The following is an 18,424-nucleotide window of genomic DNA, read 5'->3' as shown; positions in this document are numbered from 1 at the left end:
GCTCCACCCAAACCTCATACTCTTACCTGGTCGTATTTAATTGGAGTTACCAAAAGGGTTGAGTAATAACTTTTCATTCCTTGGCAGACCAGCTTGAGCCCAGCAGGCCCACTCTCCCTCTGAGGGACCTAGCAGCCCAGCAGGCCTCACACACCATTTAAATTACGCATGAAAGGCCGGGTCACAAGCCCGCAGACTAAGCCCGATAGGCTTCACTATCAAGCCCATTCCTTAGGCTTCACACACCAAAATGATTTGATTCTACTGAGATTTGAACCCAAACAATGTACATGTCATTATGGCTATTGCAAATAAATTCACCATATTTCATATGTGTAATTAATTTCCAGAAGCATTTATTCACATAATTGTGTGACAATTAATATGTTATATTACTAGCATGCAATTAATGTCTCAATTGATTTGTGATTTCCATTTATTCAATTTGTGAGATATTATTTCAATTTGCTCTATTCAATATTATTGTGTTACTTGTCTAAATTTTCGCACTAGAATATATGTGTAGAAAATGCAGGTACCTAATGAACTAGAAGTTCTAAATGAACCAGTAGTTCATACACATATCGAACTTGTAGTTTCGATAATGCCATTTAAGAAACTTGAAGTTTCCTTCATAAATTCACCACACATGATAAAACCAGTAGATTTTACATGTTTAATCCGATTTTTCATACCATGTTATAGAACCTGAAGTTCCTATTAGTTGCTTATGGACGATATTACCCAAAGCACTAAGATTATTTGTTCCTTTCCTGTAAGAAATACCAAATCTCAACAAACTTGACTTTGTTTCTTTGGAGGTTTCCGGAAGAAACTATCTAAAGTGGTTCAAGATGTGATAATTCATCTAACTGCAAAGAAGATGAGATCAACAATCAATGCTAACAATGTCGTCATTGAGGCTTTTAATATGAGTGCCATAATTTTCAAAGGAAACATATGGAGAAAACACTCCAAGTTGAGTATCCGATGAAGAGGATACACAGATTCTTTGGGTCGCTCTAGAAGAGCACTTTCACCATCAAATGACCATTTTCTTGCTTGAAGCAAGACATGATTGGCAGAATGAAATTAGCCCATATGACCGTCTGCCACTTGGCCAAAGCCCAAGAGGCCATGTAATCAGGCTCCACGTGGCCAAGGCCCACGTGGTAGGAACCATGATGCCATAACTCAGCAAGCCCGAGTTGAAAGGAACACTGGTCCGGCCCGCTGCCACCAGAATCGATCAGCATGATCTTTGTTATCAATGTGGAGGAATTGACTGCTGGTCCCGCACCTGTTGTGCGATAGCCTAAGCAGTAGATGAGTATTACGCCAGTCGCAGAACTCGAAATACCAACTTTATTAAAGGGTCATTTTCTATCGATTCCACACTAGAGATCATGGATTTTCAGGCAGTTACTGAACATACCGAGGATTAGAACTCGAAGACATGGGTATAATTGGCCCCTTGTGCCATATCTATTTCATCTTAATGAATGAAACATCTTCGGATTTTGGTGATTTATGTTTTCAATTATTTTGGATTATAGAAATGTGGTTATGTTCGAATATATTTAATTCAATAAACTTATTCATACATGTGATCCATTGAATTAAATAAATGAATAGGCATATTCTGTGGGGAAGTTTGTTGTCCGGTTAAAAGTGCTATTACGCACACCATACTCCGAGATCGGAGATATGTTTCAAACTTATTGCCCATGCATACCTCTGTGACAACCATATCAGGCCAATCCAACCTGATAGAGGGCTATGGCAAAGCCCACTTTATGTTGTCCAATGGTACTGAATTTACCATTAATGAGGCCTTATATTCTCCACGTTCCAGAAGAACGTTATTGAGTATTAAGGATATTCGAACCAACATTTATCACGTTGAAACCCCTAAGAAAAATGAGTGTAATATCTTTGCATAACCTCTGAATGTGCGGCCAGAAGCGTATATTGGAGAAATTGAAATTTGTTAGCCAGAAGCTAACCAATTCGAGCAACTACTTGCTATGGCATGACCATTTGGGACACCCAGGTCAAAGTATGATGCACCGTATCCTCAACTTATCACACGGGCATCCCCTTCTGAATAAGGGTCCTGTGTTTAGTAACACATTACGCCAAACTTGCTCGTTAGGAATGTTAAACTCTAGACCATCATGTGCAAAGACTAGTATATACACACACCATTTTTTTGCACAGAATGCAAGGAAAATTTGTGGACCTTTCCAACCACCATGCGGACAATTTAAATATTTCATGGTTGTGGTTGATGTATCGACAAAGTGATCACATGTTACACTATTGTCCACAAGAAAATGCTGCTTTTGCTAAACTCTCGCCCAGATCATGAAATTGTGGATCACCACTCGGATTATCCCATAAAGTCCATAAGACCTGATAATGCCGGAGAGTTTACAGATTGTCACTTTGATGAGACAGTCTTCCCGCCGTTAGGGGGAGATAAGAACGTTACCGTTCCTGATGAACGACGTGAATTGACGTGGAATGTCCCCACTATGTCTCATCTCGATCCCCGAACCGCACAATGCGATAGTGAAGTGCGGAGAATTCTAGATCTACAAAGTGTAGCCCAAAATATGCCAGACGCTTTCTCTGATCTAGCTAAAGTGACGAGATCACATATACCTGCTGCAAATGTGCCTACAAGAATAGATGTCCCTGTAGGACGCGTCGTCCCAGATGGACGAGGTACGACCATGGCGGCTAACCAGTTACATGTCCCTGCCCAGAAGCGAGGTAGACCATTAGGTTCGAAGGATTCCTATCCCCGGAAGAGGGTAAAACCGGCACAAACGAATCCACTAGACATCGCGATGTCAACTGATCCATCTCACGAGATAATTCCAGATTATGGGTCCGTCCTAGAAGAGACAACGTTGGGGGACGCTCCAACGTCTGAACCCACTCACGAGAATAGAGAAATCTCGATAAACTATGCATGCTTAAGTGAGATTTGGAATCGGAATGAGATTATCATCGATGATATATTTGTATTCGCGGTAGCTACCGAAATTATAACTAGCGATGACATCGAACCTCGCTCTATTGATGAATGTCAACGTAGAGACGACTGGCCAAAATGGAAAGAAGCAATCCAGGTCAAATTAGATTCCTTGACAAAGAGAAAGGTGTTTTGGACCTGTTGTTCCTACACCTCCCCATGTTAAACCTGTAGAATTTAAATGGGTATTTATAAGGAAGCGTAATGAGAAAAATGAGATTGTGATACACAAAGCTCGTCTAGTGGCGCAAGAATTTTCTCAACGCCCTGTGATTGATTACGAGGACGCGTATTCTCCCGTAATGAACATCATAACGTTCCACTACCTTATCAATTTGGTAGTTTCCGAAAAACTGAATATGCAGCTTATGAATGTGGTCATAACTTATCTCTAGGGGGATCATAATACAGAAATATACCTGAAAGTTCCTGAAGAACTTAATATACCCGATGCAAATAGTTCTAGACCACGGAACACGCTCTCCATTAGTTTTGAGGCGTTCACTTTATGGATTGAAACAATCCAGACGGAGGTGGTATAACCGTCTAAGTGAATATTTAATCAGGATGGGATATGTGAATAATAAACTATGCCCATGCGTGTTTATTAAGGAAACAAGTTCCTAGTTTAGAATTGTGGCGGTCTATGTCAATGACATGAATTTGATCGATACTCCTGAAGAGATAAAGGAAACCGCAAAGCACCTGAAGTTGGAATTTGAGATGAAAGGCCTTGGGAGAACAAATTATTGTCTCGACCTGGAGCCCGAGCACAGTGCAGATGAAATTTTGGTCCATCAACCAAATTACATCCAGAAGATGTTAAGATGCTTTAATGAGGATAAAAGCAAGCACACCCATGGTCGTCTGAAGTCTAGAGAGAACCGTATCGTCCTGCAGATGATAACGAAGAGATATTGGTACCAGAAGTCTCATATCTAAGTGCAATAGGCGCATTATTGTACTTGGCTCAATGCCCTAGATAGGACATCTCATTCGATGTGAACTTGTTAGCTAGATATAGCTCTGCGCCAACACGCCGCCACTGGAATGGCATGAAAGACATTTTTCCGCTACCTTAGAGGTACAACGGATATGGGCTTATTCTATCCCTACGCATCAAGGAATGGATCAAACCCCCTTGATCCTCAGAATGATGCTCGCCTTGTTGGATATGCTGATATAGACTATCTATCAGACCCGCACAAGGCACGTTCCCAAACTGGTTATGTCTTTACCATTGGGAATACTGCAATTTCTTGGAGGTCTACGAAATAGACACTTGTTGCTACCTCTTCGAATCATGCTGAGATACTAGCTCTTCAAGAAGCAGTATGTGAATGTACATGGCTAAGAGCCGTTACAAAGCATGTTCGAAGCACATGTGGACTGCATTCCACCACTGATGAACCAACCATTATCTACGAGGATAATGCTGCTTACATAGAGCAGATGAAGACGGGTTTCATCAAAGGAGACAACACCAAACATATTGCACCGAAGTTCTTCTTCAATCAGCAACAACAGGAGCATCAGAAGATTGAAGTCAAGCAGATTCGATCTGAAGATAATCGTGCAGACCTCTTTACCAAGTCACTACCAAAGTCTACATTCCAGAAGCATGTTCAAGGTATTGGTCTACGTAAACTATCTGAATTACCTAACATGTAATTTTCAGGGGGAGTCGAAATCAGGGGGAGTATCCCGAAGCATATACACTTGACCATCGTGTACTCTTTTCGTCCTTCGTCCAAGGTTATTTTGTCCCACTGGGTTTTGTTACCTGGCAAGGTTTTAACGAGGCACATCTTTAGAATGGTCACCCCACTTATACTACATCCTGAAGATGCTTTGATTTGACATATATGCATTTGCTCATCTTTTCCCTTCGACCACGGGTTTCTCCCACTGGGTTTACCGGGCAAGGTTTTGGTGTAGCAAATCTAAATGCATCCCTCTCGTAGACATACTACCTACTTATGATGCTAATAAGAAGACTCCACTTATCTCCGAAGCTGTGATATTACTACTCCACACTCATACGCGTTGTGCTCTTTTTCTCCTTCGACCAAGGTTGTTTTTTTCCCACAGGGTTTTTATTACTTGGCAAGGTTTTTGATGAGACAACTTAGAAGCGCACAACCCATGCAACACTATTGACATGAAATATCCAAGGGGGAGTGTTGTAAATCATTATGGCTATATCATGTAAATAGATATAGGGTAAATCATTATGTTGTTATAGGCTTACCCTTTCCATGTTTTATGGATGACTTTAGGAATCCTTGTTTTATGGAGGACTTTAGGGGTCCTTGTTTTATGGAGGACTTTAGGCTACATGTTCCCTATCTTCCACTATATGTAGTCCATTTCTCATCCATGTTATAAGGAGAAAAACAGAAAATACTACACTTATTATCTGCATCTAAACTCTCTCTCTCTCAAGTTCTTAGAAGCAAAGCTCTCTCCATTTTCTGAAACACTTTCTATGTTAGTTTTACAACAACAATCTAAATAATTATACATATTCTATAAGTAGCGTATATTAATGTTGTAATTTAAAAAGTTTCATATTTTCCTTTAGAATTCTGTTATAAATAGATATATAGAGTTACCTTCGCCAGTTAGTGAGCGACTAGACTTTGTGTCAATTCATCGCCTGACCCGATTTTAAGTCCACCGACGAAAAATAATAGAAAACTCCACAATCAATAGTTATCTAGGTTCTTGTCAAGGTAAATAAAAAAGTTTTAAGGCAAAAAGAAATTACTTTAAATGACATTTTTTACAAGTTGTCCAAACTATCTTTCATTTATGAAACACTGTGAAAGTTTCAATTTCACATAACATTACAAAACTTAAGTTCAATAATGAAATACAAGTATGTTGCATAATCTTATAATAAATTCGTAAATAAGGGGCAATCTCAACATTTTTCATTGCAAAAAGATCATCTTTTTTTTTTAACCAAACCCCAAGTCGGGTATCCATAGTTATATTCATCTAAAGCCAGAATAGGCCGTTACATACCATTCCGCTGTCATTTAAGGACATAGACAGACAAGAAGGTAGTGGTAGTACCCACAATGGTACATAGAAATAGACCTACTCATTAGATATTCATGTGCGTAGATATAGCGGAGATCCTCCTTTTGGTACTACTCCAGAGGCGCTAGAGATACATAAAGTGCACATAACGTGCATTAACTTCCTAATACAAGGAATTATTGTAATTAGACTAACTAAAAACATAGAGATGGGCCTAGGGCAAAAAACCCTAGCCCAAAATTCTGCAGCCCAAGTAGCTCAAGAAGAAGGCCCACTCAAGGCCCAACAAGCTTGGCTTGGCCCAAGATCCGGCCACCCCCTCCAGACCAGCAACTTCCAGCGCAGCCCCTCCCCATTGCCGGCTCCGTCATGTTCCCGCCGCCCCGAGTCCGCCACCGTTCGCCACGCCTGAAAATCTGACGAAACACGCCGCCACAAGAAATACAACAAAACTACCACCGCCACAAGCTGCGTCATGCCCCAGTGTTGGCTCTGTCATATCCCCACCGACCCGAGTCCGCCACAGTTCGCCTCTCCTGCAAACCCGACGAACCCCGCCGCCACAAGAAACACGACGAATCCAGCGCCTCCACGAGCTGCAGCACCACAAATCCGTCTCAATTTCATCTAACCCGATCGACGCCGCCACAGATCGCGCCATCAATCCAAGCCTCCAACAACACAAGATTGTCCACCTCCCAGAGATCTCCTGCCAGAAACTCAAACCCGACCCTCACCTGCCAGAACACATGAGCAACCCCATTAAAGGACTACCTGAACCCTAAAATTCAGTCCCCGTCCGGCAGCAAAACCACGTGACATTGGCGAGGCCAAGGCCAGCCGAGGTGTCAGGGCCGCCGCCGGACGAGAAGTTTGCACCTTGGTCGTTGCCGAGCTAGGGTTTCTCTCAAGGGGAGAGAAGTTTTTGGTCTGAAAGAATTTTTTATTGATATTATGAGAAGATATCACTACTCACCATTTAACATGCTCATTTTAATGAATTGTCAACGATAAAACCATATTTGGTAATAGAAGTACACTGTAGTTCTCTAGCTAGAAACATGTGGTGCTAAACTTAGCCTGCGAACGGCGTCGTTAAGGCCACATCAGAATGCAAGCAAAAGATATAAGAATGGCTGTGATTTACTAGTTGGGTTGTGAGAGGTGGCAGTATTGTGATCATCCAAATATGTCCTTCCCAGAAAACAGTGACAAACTTTAACTGCAAGCACCTCAGTCTGGAGCTTTGTTTGGCCATGGCTTCTGTGGCAAACGCTCCCTTAAACCTTCTTAAACCTCTCAACCTTCCTCGTTACAAACCCGGCATCGGCAGTGGTTTTGTAACGACGCCATTACGTTCTACCATTAATGCACCATTCCTCACAGCTCAGAGCTCAAAGCAAAGCTCTTCACCCATCATCTGCTTTGCTTCTGAGAAGCAAAATTCCTCTACTGATGCTAGGCAGGTCACACTTTGCTCTTTGGCTTCCATATTTCTTATTCAGTCCTCAACTTTCAAGTATTTATTGTTTCGTTTGATGTAATTAAGCTAAGCTTCCCCATATCTTAATGCTGTCTTAGATTTTGATATAGAAAAATAAAGGAGCTTGCTTTATGGTAGTAATGAGTTGGGTTCAAGTATGAAGTTTCTTATATGAGTTGGGTTCTTTGTAAACCAATGCATTGTGCTATGATCAGCTTCTGTTTTAGAAATGAGGCTTCTTTGGATATAGAAACTAACCCGTATCTTAATGCTGTCTTAGATTTTGATATAGACAAATAAAGGAACTTGCTTTATGGTAGTAATGACTAATGGGTTGGGTTCAAGTTTGAAGCTTCTTTTATGAGTTGGATTCTTTGTGAACCAATGCATTTTGCTGTGATATGTGTTTTAGAAATGAGGCTTCATTGTGATGATAATTGGTGTTTGTTTGTTCTTCAGTTCCACGGCCAGGATTAGGAGTGAAGTTCTCACTCCCTTTCGCTCCGTTCGGATGTTTTTCTATCTTGCTTTCATTGCAAGTGGTGGTTTAGGAACACTGATAGCAACCACACAATTGATTGCAGCACTAACAAACCCATCAAGAGCACTTGATGCCCCTGAAATTGCTAAGGGTCTCGGCATAGACATTTGCGCGGTGTCTCTCTTTGCATTCTTGTATTATAGGGAGAACACTGCCAAGAATGCGCAGATTGCTAGGCTGTCAAGAGAGGAGAACCTTTCGAATCTTAAGCTCCGGGTGGATGAAAAGAGGGTCATTCCTGTCAGCTCTTTGAGAGGGTTTGCTAGGCTTGTGATATGTGCTGGCCCTGCGTCGTTCATCACTGAGTCGTTTAAGTTCAGCGAGCCTTTCACTGAAGGGCTTGTGGAAAGAGGAGTGTTGGTGGTGCCCTTTGCTACAGATGGTAATTCACCAAGTTTTGAGTTTGATGAAAGTGAAGAGTCTAAGGATTTTACTTCAAAGAGAAAGAGACTCTGGCAGCTGAATCCAGTTATTGTTAGTGAATGGACCAAGTAAGAAAACCATGTTAAAGAAGAAAAAAGAAATGTTGGTTTAGTCAGTTCATCAAGTTGTCACACTCACACTACTTTTTTCTTTTGACTTTTAGTTGGTTAGATGAACAAAAGAAACTGGCTGGTGTCTCCTCTGACTCTCCTGTGTAAGTGATTCCCTCATGCTAATTCTGTCTTTAATTTCACTAGTTAAAGGTTATTTGATTCTGCATATGAAAATTTCAATTTCTTTGGTTGCATGCTCCAATTTTAACTTGGTAAGCAGAAATTCTGTTAGGTGACTTTAGGTCCACGAACTCTTGTAGTCAACTGTATAAATTGTGCAACACATGCTATTACTAATGAGTTATGCTCTTAAGGAACCGTTTCCTGATAAAGTCGAATCTTTTTGTGATACATACTTGTAGGTATATATCTCTACGCCTGGACGGTCGTGTTCGTGGCAGTGGCATAGGTTACCCGCCTTGGAATGCTTTTGTTGCACAGTTACCGCCTGTTAAGGGAATGTGGTCAGGTCTTCTGGATGGTTTTGATGGAAGAGTTTAAGCAAAACTTTTTTGTTTCTATAGGTTAGTTTCTAGTTCTAGATTACTTAATATCAATTGTTATACTATGAATTACAGTAGATTTGTTCTTGATTACAGTACAACATCTTGTAAACTTTTTTTGCTTATAAATAAAAAGTTCTGTTTCCTTTCACCCCTGTAAATGTGCACATAGGGTTTTGAATGGTTTTTAGCAAAGGAATGATAATGCATGTGCTAACTCTAATAAAAGATTCCTTTTCATATAACTGTTAGAAACTAAGACATTGGATATTGTAGCTGCAACTGACTATGACTTTATTTTGAAACAAGTGAAAGGATTGAAACAGTGGAACCAGTAGGGAGCATAGTTCACTTGCTCAGTATGATTCACTTGGAAGTGTCATTATCACCTTACATACTTATGATAGGAAATGTTGTATTTATCTTCTGCAAAAAAAAATTTGCTGAATCAATGTCAGTGGTAATATTAGTTATTCTTGCATTACTTGTGACGACTCTGCAAATTGCTGAGTATTGTGAAGTGCTGTGCCATTTCATATTCATGAATAACTCAGGAAAGGAAAATCATATTCACCTTTAGGTTCTCTGTTAACTGCCATTTATTATTGACTTCTTAACTACCTGGTTTTTCTTTTCAAAAAAATGTCAAGCATAATGGGTGGTGATGACAAGGGTTTTCAAAATACAAACCTAAATAGCACTTATCATCCAATGAAACATTCATAAGCACTTAATTTCTCATCATGGGAAATGTGGAATTCAGACTCTGGTAAAACTTTCTAATGACACAACTGCCTATTGTAGTTGGCATTCTGTGTTCTGTGAACTAGTGTGATAACATTGCATGTCTTGAGTGACGAAGAGAATTTATTGAAGTAAAATAGCTATGCTAGAATAAAAAATCAACGTACTTTTTTGAGATAACAGTTGGACTTAGACATCTCAAATGAAAACCCAAGTGATAAATAGTCATTGAAATGCCTCAACCACAACTCAGCTCCCACAATGTATTCTCTAGCAAACTTCTGGTTTTCAAAGTTGGATATGACCACCACCACCACATTCTCCCGCTCCTCCTCCTCCTCCTTCTCCTCAATTGTCTCTGGTCTACTGTCCTTCCAACTAAGGCTTGTAGCCCAATTTTCACCCAAGGCAGCCAAGTCCCAACTTTCACCTGAAATCCCTGAATTCCTGATGCCTCTAAAGTTCTGCTGGTGGAAGTCGAACGACTTCCCCACCTTTCCCCAAGTGGGAGTGCCTTTTACATTTTGTATTCTTTATTTCACATTTTTTTTGGTAACATGTCTTAACCAACCTTTTTAACAATTTTCTTTCCCATTATCTAATACAAATTCAACTGTTAAGTTCTATCTTCACACCAAAATTCTTGAAATCCATAAGACATGCAATGCTATCACACATGTTCATTTTGGTTTTTGGTCACTCACTCGTTCATTGGTTGACGAAGAGAATGTGAACTTGTTCATTGGTTGACGAAGAGAATGTGAACTTGTGTTTTGACTCAATTCTAATGGCATGATATGTAAGTAGATGAATGAGAAAAAAAAAATTTGTCTAAGTTTTGTGTTTGGGTTTATACATTCTATAACCCGCTTTCTGTGATTAGCTTCATGTTCACTTTGCATCTTTTCTGGGTTGATTTTTCTTGAATTCCCATTTTGATGTCAGCCATAGTTGACTTTCATAAGTATTCAGCGCTAATTGTGGAGTTAACAGTCACCTTAAATGAGTTGGTTCAAGTTTCTTACTTATTTTGAAGGAAGAAATAGCTAAAATGTACATCAAATAAGGAATAACTCTTAAGAAGTAAGAACGCTATCACTTTGGACCTTTTACCAACTTGTAATTGAAACATAAATGAGAAAAGGTGGAAGAAATCACAGAGTATGATACACAATTGAGGAACAAAGTAGAAAGTGGTTGATAGAAGGAGATTTAAGATCACAATTTACATTAATGCTAGAACCAACTCATTTAACTTCTTCAATCTCGTCCAACGCATAGTTATTTGTGGACACATTTGCGTAGTTAACTTTGTTGAATCGAACCACGACTGGGTAACGGGTGTTTGGGTCCTGTGGAATGAATACAAACATCGAGATTAGAAACTTAAGCACATACTCTTTTCATTGGAATCAACAGAGAGGTGCTAGAGGTTATACCTGATCCACAGCTACAACAGAGCCAATGCCTTTGAACCAGTAGGACTCCCTCCTAAGAATCTTCACCTGTGAGAGAAAATGTTAAGAAGTTTTTCATCTAAAGTTGTGATGAAGTGTGAGTACATGAAATACCCGATCGCGAACTAGTCAATCTCTTATGCAATCATTAGCAACTTAGTAGCTGTATGTTTTCAATTTGTTGTCATCTCAGTTTCTGCTGATGCAATCAAAACTAAACCGAGTGTTTTGTTCTTCTGATCAAGAACATGTATTTTCTGGCCAGAATATAGAAGCATCAGTTTTTCCTCTTAATGCATAACAGTTCTTTTAAAGTTTAGTGCTTTCTGGTTTTCTCCTTTATGAGTTCAATTCGGTTTGTTGATTCAGCAATTCCAACTATTACAGTGATCTAAACCAAGAAACATAACCTGCTCCTATGTGACAGCATGATAGTAGAGTCTTGAACTTTGGGACTAAAGTACTTATACCATGTTACACAATTATGGAATTAATTCTGAAAACTTAAGCCTAGTCATGAAACACATACCAAACTAAGAATAGTCAAACTAACCTTGGTGCCTCTCTTGGGTCCAATTGGTGGTGGCTTAGGCTTTGTGGCAGCTGCACCTTCGGGGGCCTTGGGGGCTGCGGCGGGCGGCGCTGCTCCTTCCTCGGCTGCCCTGATCACAAACCTGCCACTGTTAGTTCTGGCGTTGGTGTTGCTCTTGGAAGAGAAAAACAACATGCTACTCCGGCTAGTAGCGGAGCCTGAGTTGGTTGCAACATTTGGGTTGACCACAAAGCCTGAGGCAGCTGATGCCATGCTGCAGCTAGCCATTTCTGCTGTAATGTGTTAAGGTTGGTCTCTTTCTTTCTGGGTGTTTGATGGACTTTAAGTGTGTGGCAAAATTAGATTAAGAAAGGACGAGCCAAACAAGATTGAGAGGCTTTGAATGAATTATCCCGAGTGTTTCTATGCATCTAGGACCAATGATCTGATCCTTCAACGTGGGAATAAATCCGTTGCCGCCACTAGGGTCCTGACACCTGTGCACCATATCCTTCTTCTCTGGATAATGTGATTACAAGTCATCCCTTTGTTAAACCAGCGCGAGTGGACTCACTCACTGAGTCTGCCAAACACAATCACTGAATCACCTCTTGTTCGTTTTTTCCAAGTAAAAATCCTTTTAATATTGAAAATGAAGTTTTCTCACACTGTAAAGAATCCAAATTATGGCTAGCAATTCTGAAAGTTCAGGCTTGTTTTTCAAAAAGTGAATTTTGTTGCGGATGCAATCACGACTCACGAGTTTGGGTCATAGTGCTGCTAATCCAACAACGTGGATTGAGAAGCTACCTCTTTCAGCTTTGTCTATATTTAATTTTGATCAGTTAAGTTTTGGTTGTAACAGAGCTTTTTCTTTCCTCTTTTTAAAAAAAAAAATCCTACAATATAAAAGAAACACTTTTATTATTATTATTATTATTATTATTTAGGATTATCAATCGTCTAAATTTATCTCAACTCTATATATTTGTGCATTGATAATTTGTATAAGTTGCCTGAGTTGTTTATATTATTCAATAAACTAAAATAGAGGGCGGTCGGTGGGTTTCCGAGTGTAGTGTTCTCTTCCCCTTTACGGGGAGGATAGGCGCCCCACGCGAAAACCATTAACAAGATACTAACATCGCCTATATCTTCTATTTTATTAAAAAAAAAAAACAATTATAATACTTCATGTGAAGATACTTGGTGCGCAAAAGCAACCCAATCATAGATAGTTTAGTCATCCAACTATCAAAACTAATACATAAATTTTATAACAATTTACATCTCATTACGAACGGTCTATTTGTTACAGCTAGATTACTAGATAATATTTGATTCAGTTAATATTTTACACATATGATCATATGGCCAATAAAATTATTTAGATGGTTATAAAATCTCATTTGAGACTCTACACAGTCGTAACTTGTAAGAGCTCTACGTTTGTGGTTTTGACAAATCAAGTTTTGTAAAAACTGTTCTTTATTATTAGTGAATGTTTTGAAACAATAGCTTGCAATATGTGTAGAATTAGAAAGCAATGAGATAAAATGCAAGTGAAAAATGTATAACTAGCCCTAATTTTTTAATTCCAAATTAAAGTTTTCAAATCCTAAAATTTATAAAAATAAAATAAAATTATATTTTTAAATAATATTTTAAAAAAACCAGCCGCACGCTCCCTATCACGTGCCGTTTGGCGCCTAAATTCCACACAGTGTCTCCCTATTCCCCTGCAACTTTCAAAATCAAAAGCTAGGGTTTAGCCCATCACCCCAAAACATGAAGCGTAAATTTTCCGAACGCATCCCCAAAGCTCCATGGCAGATCCAATCTCCTTCACCGCGAGGTCATCGGCTTCGTCGCAGCTCCGATTCCCGGTTCCCCATCACAACGCCCCCAACAACCACAGGTTCTCGCTCCCAAACCCTAGAATTGATCTCAGCTCCATAGTCCAATTAGTCGTCCAAACTGAAATTTATGTTCAATTTATAGATATCAGCGGCAAGAAAGGAGTCAAATTTACGAATCTCGATGACGAAAATCGCAGACCCCCAAGAACTGAATCTGGTAATTTTCTCAAGCTCTCACATTTTTCATAGATTCATTAGCTGTGGGTTGTTCTTGATTCAAATTTGTTTGAATGAATAATGATCTGATGCAAAATCTAGATAATGCGAAGACTTCCGAGTATGCATTCTTCAAGAAATTGAAGGAAGATGCAAGCCACAAACATCACTCTTGTTCTGAGAGCAAAGAGGCGTACCGAGGAAGCAATTCAAAGCCGAGAGACAGTTCCAGAGGTCATTATCTAATACAATTATTACAGAGATGATTGTTTTATAGGCCTTTTGAGTATGCCCACCAGGTGTATGACGAAATGCCTAACTGTGCAGAGAGGACTAACATGGTTCGGAATAAGAGCGACGACGTCAGGTCCTCAGTGTTCAACAAAGATGTCACAGAAGATAGCTTTGAGTCATCTCACGCACTACCTGGCAGTGCATCGAGAAACTCAGGTATTCAATGTAAAGAGGCATAGTTAGATATTAACTGCAGCAATCGATGTGGCGAGTATTCTGTTGAGTGTAGTTTGAGTGGCATTTGTGTGTATTGTTTGCTCAACCAACTTGCTTTAGAGGAAAAAAATAGTACAGGGATATGTTTTGAATTAGTGATGTTAATTCTGTGGCTCAAACTCTGAGAGCCAGCTAGGCTAGAAACTCTGAGAGTTTGTCCTCATTGGTACTACTTACTACTGTCATTTCTCTTTGTAGGATCAAATAGGACGAGAGCTCGAGCAACATTGGAGGATTTACACAGGAAAAAGAAATATATGGTAGAGGAAACTGAAAACACCATGAAACCTATAGGTAATTTGCATGTCAATACTCTACATTCTATACTATGCTTCATTTGACGTTCCAAGTTTTCTTTCAGTGGTTCTGTTTCCTGATGCAATGTAGCCTAGATTACTGCTCAGTTTAACAGTGTATATGCAGTTTTGATGACACTGTTAAGTAATTCTGAATCATTTAGGAAAAGGGCTAGATCTCTTTGAAGAGACAGAAACTCAATGCAGGCATGCAAACGTTTTTGATAGGAAGAGACAGAAATTACTTCATTGGGTCAGAGAAACCTCCATTCCCGAAATTGATGATGGGTAAGAGATATGACATTCAATATGTTGTTTCACTTGCTTTATGCCTCTTGTTAAATGATTCAAGATATATTTTCTCAGGTCCAGTTTGGTTTCTGTTCTCCTCAGTCGGCTGATCCCCACGAGCAATGGGAACAATGTATCCTCTTTTAACTTGTGGGCCTTAACTTGATCCTTTTCATGGTTTTTGATTACTGAAAAAGTATTTGCTATTGCAGAATGTTAAGAATCCAAAGTTAATGAAAGTGGTGCCCGTTGACGAGTCTATGCCACTTCCATCCTTTGAGTCAGATATTCATTTCAAGGAACTTCAATTGGCACCTACTAAAAGCTTTATGGATCTTGGTTGTGACCCTTATTTCGGTGATGCGACATTATCTTGTAGGGCAAAGAGATCAAGAGATATGGTTTCCTGCTCCTATTCTCCAACTAGTGATGCTTACAAGAACCATCTTGATTACACAGTGTGGGAACCTGACTCTGAATTACTAGGAGGAAGTGCAATTTTATGTCCGAATAGTGATTCATATTCTATTCTCCCATTCAAAGAATATGGATTGGTGACATCTGGCTATGTCAAAGAGTCGGATATATTCTATCAGCCACCTGAATATATGGTTGGAAGAGAGCCATGCACTCCTATACTGGATTGGGATTTTGACAGGACAGATGAAGAAAGAAAATTATTTAACTTGTCAAGATACAGAGCAGACTCTGAACTACTAGGAAGTAGTACAATGTCATGTCCGATGATTGATTCAGATTATGTTCTTCCATTCAGGGAATATGGATTGAGGGAACCTAGCCATGTTAAAGAGCTGGATGTATTCTGTCAGCCAAATGAATTTATGGTTCGGGAAGAGCTAGGTGCTCCTATGCTGGGTTGGGATTTTGATAGCACAGATGAAGAAAGAAAATTATCTAACTTGTCAAGATACAGAGCAGAGTCTAAACTACTAGGAAGTAGTCCAATGTCATGTCCTAGGATTGATTCAGATTATGTTCTTCCATTCAGGGAATATGGATTGAGGGAAACTAGCCATGTTAAAGAGCTGGATGTATTCTGTCAGCCGAATGAATATATGGTGCGGAAAGAGCCATGTGTTCCTATGCTGGGTTGGGATTTTGATAGCACAGATGAAGAAAGAAACTTGTCTAGCTTATCAAGATATAGAGCTGACTCTGAATTACTGGGAGGTACTGCAATTTCATGCTCTATGAGTGATGTAGATTCTGTGCTTCCATTTAAAGAATATGGGTTGAGGGCATCTAACCATGCCGAAGAGCTGGATGTTTTCTATAAGCCAAACAAATATTTGGTTGGAAGAGAAACTTGCGCTCTGATGCTAGGTTGGGATTTTGACACCGCGAAGGAAAGAAACTCATCTAACCTATCAGGACGTACAGCTGGACACACATCTGCATGCGTGGCCGGTTATCACAGCCATGATGACGAAAGACAGTGTCTTGAAGGCAAGTATGAACTACAATCAGATTTTCACCAAATTGATCTCCCCTTAACCCTATCATGCATACCAACCCTTCTAAATCGAGCCTGGGGTTGCATTGATGACAGAGTATGGGAAGGTGGCACAACATTCTTTTCTCTCCAAAATGACCATTGGTTTAGGCGGAAGATTATCAATAAGGGGCATCCTTATCCTAATGCAGAATCTCTCCTTCAACTAGGTGGTTCCTCGGGGGATCATTATTCATCTACATGTCAAGCTCTACAATTTCCCAGAGAGGAAATATCTTCCCAGCTTCTTACTTTCGATGATATGAACATCAGATGCCTGAATGACTCACCTCATAAAAGAACTCTTACTCATTTCATCAAAGATAATGTCAACGTCCACGACAGCTCAGCCCTTTGCCTCCAGATATCACTCGACAGACAGAAGGCTCAGCCCTTGGGGATTGATATTGACAAGCCAAGCTGGGATGGGAGTGAAAGGGAGATAAGTTTTGATGATGGTGATGTCAATTATATTCAATTGTAAAGTGTAATGGCTACATCGGAAACTTCAAATTTTGGGGCAGAGATTAGTTTTCAGGATTGCAGCATTATGTTCAGGGACCAGTTGCTACATCCATATGAATCACAGTTCTGCCTTCTTTGACTTTCTGATGAATTGATGATCATTAAGCATCGTGGGTTAAATGCTTTGTTTTAGTGCGGTAGACATGTCCAGCCATTATTATCTGAGCAGGTGCTTGCTAATTGCTTTGTCTACTTTTAGCAGAAAGAATGCAACTTGACATTTTGCCCCAGTGTATGTTGACGTCAACTTCTAGTCTCAACAGCATTGATCGCATCTCTCAAGTGGCGCGGGATGCAGGTGGAAGTCTAGTGTAGGGTTGTTCTACTTACATGAACAAGTTCTAGCATTTCCCAATGTGAGCTGTAAATATGGTACAAATAGTTTTGAATACGTCGTTAAAACTCAAAGACTTATATATAGCTTTGTATAACCCTTTTAGTATTGTTACTATAGAATGGTGTCCTTTAGTTATAACGACAAAAAAATGGATTTGTACATGTGGGGGGTTACGTATCAATTCAAACTAGACTGTTTTCATGATTTCTATAGAAACAAGGGATGTGTTGCTAGGATCATCCAAGAAAATTAAATGAGAGTTCTTCATATTGCTTCCTCTTACCTTTGCTGCATCAGATTGTCAAACTTGAATTTAAGGATGTTAGGTATTCGGTAGATTTTACAGATTCTACTTCAACTTTCAAAGTAGTTGAGGCGAGGGCAACATTTCATGGAAATGAAAACTCATAAGAATTGAATGCCGTTGTGGAGGACCCCTGGATTTGGCAAACAAGTCATCGGTGCCTTACTTGTGAGGTTACAGGTGAAAATGATGTGTTCAGATTAAAACCGTCTTGATTGTGAAAATTCATAACAGCACGAGTGGCAATTAGTAGTGGTTGCCATAAATTAATTCTAGAACCAAGAGAAGTATCTATGGAGGCTCGGAGCCCCGAAACCCACTGCATTTAGGAGGAAGAACTATGTGGTCCCATGTGACGATGTCATCTGTCCCCTGATCTTCGCCGGAATTGTAATTCTGGCACGGAAGAGGTGGTGATATCACATGCGCAGTTTTGGGTTAAATTTTGAATGTGTGTTTGGAAAAGCTCATATTTTCTATGTTCATTTGAAGCGACACAAAGTTTCAAGTTCTGATTGTAAGATTTTTAAATTGTCAGTTCTACAATATATACTTTTTTTATATAGTTTTGTAGTATAGAATATGTGAAGTTACTTGAGTGATGTCTCATTTTGTATATTTCACAAAAAGTGAAATGTCATGTGTAATCTTTGTCGATTAATATCATTTTTTTTTTCTCAATTACC

The 18,424-nt window shown here is 39.6% G+C and overlaps 3 protein-coding genes across 4 annotated transcripts; 2 read left to right on the top strand and 1 right to left on the bottom strand.

Moving 5' to 3' along the window:
• Positions 1-7,238: 7,238 nt before the first annotated feature.
• On the top strand, positions 7,239-9,305 carry LOC133738848 (protein LOW PSII ACCUMULATION 1, chloroplastic). 2 transcript variants are annotated; one of them, XM_062166521.1, is made up of 4 exons: positions 7,239-7,553; positions 8,034-8,606; positions 8,702-8,752; positions 9,014-9,305. In XM_062166521.1, the coding sequence occupies exons 1-4, from the start codon at positions 7,348-7,350 to the stop codon at positions 9,150-9,152; spliced, it is 969 nt and encodes a 322-aa protein (XP_062022505.1). In that variant the 5' UTR covers positions 7,239-7,347; the 3' UTR covers positions 9,153-9,305. The 2 variants fall into 2 exon arrangements, with proteins under 2 accessions (XP_062022505.1, XP_062022506.1); XM_062166522.1 differs by having other exon boundaries at positions 7,325-7,557.
• A 1,677-nt stretch (positions 9,306-10,982) lies between these two features.
• Positions 10,983-12,297, bottom strand: LOC133738109 (photosystem I reaction center subunit IV B, chloroplastic). Its single transcript, XM_062165554.1, has 3 exons — positions 11,909-12,297; positions 11,338-11,403; positions 10,983-11,250 (listed from the first exon to the last, which is right to left on the bottom strand). The coding sequence occupies exons 1-3, from the start codon at positions 12,173-12,175 to the stop codon at positions 11,146-11,148; spliced, it is 438 nt and encodes a 145-aa protein (XP_062021538.1). The 5' UTR covers positions 12,176-12,297; the 3' UTR covers positions 10,983-11,145.
• Positions 12,298-13,627: 1,330 nt separating this feature from the next.
• On the top strand, positions 13,628-18,223 carry LOC133741534 (uncharacterized). Its single transcript, XM_062169409.1, has 8 exons — positions 13,628-13,805; positions 13,889-13,963; positions 14,065-14,196; positions 14,290-14,412; positions 14,671-14,766; positions 14,933-15,056; positions 15,135-15,192; positions 15,272-18,223. The coding sequence occupies exons 1-8, from the start codon at positions 13,676-13,678 to the stop codon at positions 17,054-17,056; spliced, it is 2,523 nt and encodes an 840-aa protein (XP_062025393.1). The 5' UTR covers positions 13,628-13,675; the 3' UTR covers positions 17,057-18,223.
• Positions 18,224-18,424: the final 201 nt, after the last annotated feature.

This window comes from Rosa rugosa, chromosome 3 (assembly GCF_958449725.1).
Source record: "Rosa rugosa chromosome 3, drRosRugo1.1, whole genome shotgun sequence".
NCBI lineage: Eukaryota > Viridiplantae > Streptophyta > Magnoliopsida > Rosales > Rosaceae > Rosa > Rosa rugosa.
The sequence above is the reverse complement of the archived record's forward strand: the minus strand, read 5'-3'. Positions and strand labels throughout refer to the sequence as shown.

Bases quoted from the DNA above. Each gene is read 5' to 3' on its own strand.
- LOC133741534 (XM_062169409.1), top strand. From the start codon at position 13,676: ATGAAGCGTAAATTTTCCGAACGCATCCCCAAAGCTCCATGGCAGATC. The intron at 13,964-14,064 runs GTAATTTTCTCA...TGCAAAATCTAG, and splicing joins ACCCCCAAGAACTGAATCTG to ATAATGCGAAGACTTCCGAG. The intron at 14,413-14,670 runs GTATTCAATGTA...TTCTCTTTGTAG, and splicing joins CAGTGCATCGAGAAACTCAG to GATCAAATAGGACGAGAGCT.
- LOC133738848 (XM_062166521.1), top strand. From the start codon at position 7,348: ATGGCTTCTGTGGCAAACGCTCCCTTAAACCTTCTTAAACCTCTCAAC. The intron at 8,607-8,701 runs GTAAGAAAACCA...TTTGACTTTTAG, and splicing joins ATTGTTAGTGAATGGACCAA to TTGGTTAGATGAACAAAAGA. The intron at 8,753-9,013 runs GTAAGTGATTCC...ACATACTTGTAG, and splicing joins GTCTCCTCTGACTCTCCTGT to GTATATATCTCTACGCCTGG.
- LOC133738109 (XM_062165554.1), bottom strand. From the start codon at position 12,175: ATGGCTAGCTGCAGCATGGCATCAGCTGCCTCAGGCTTTGTGGTCAAC. The intron at 11,404-11,908 runs GTTAGTTTGACT...TTTCTCTCACAG, and splicing joins GACCCAAGAGAGGCACCAAG to GTGAAGATTCTTAGGAGGGA. The intron at 11,251-11,337 runs GTATAACCTCTA...TTCATTCCACAG, and splicing joins CTGTTGTAGCTGTGGATCAG to GACCCAAACACCCGTTACCC.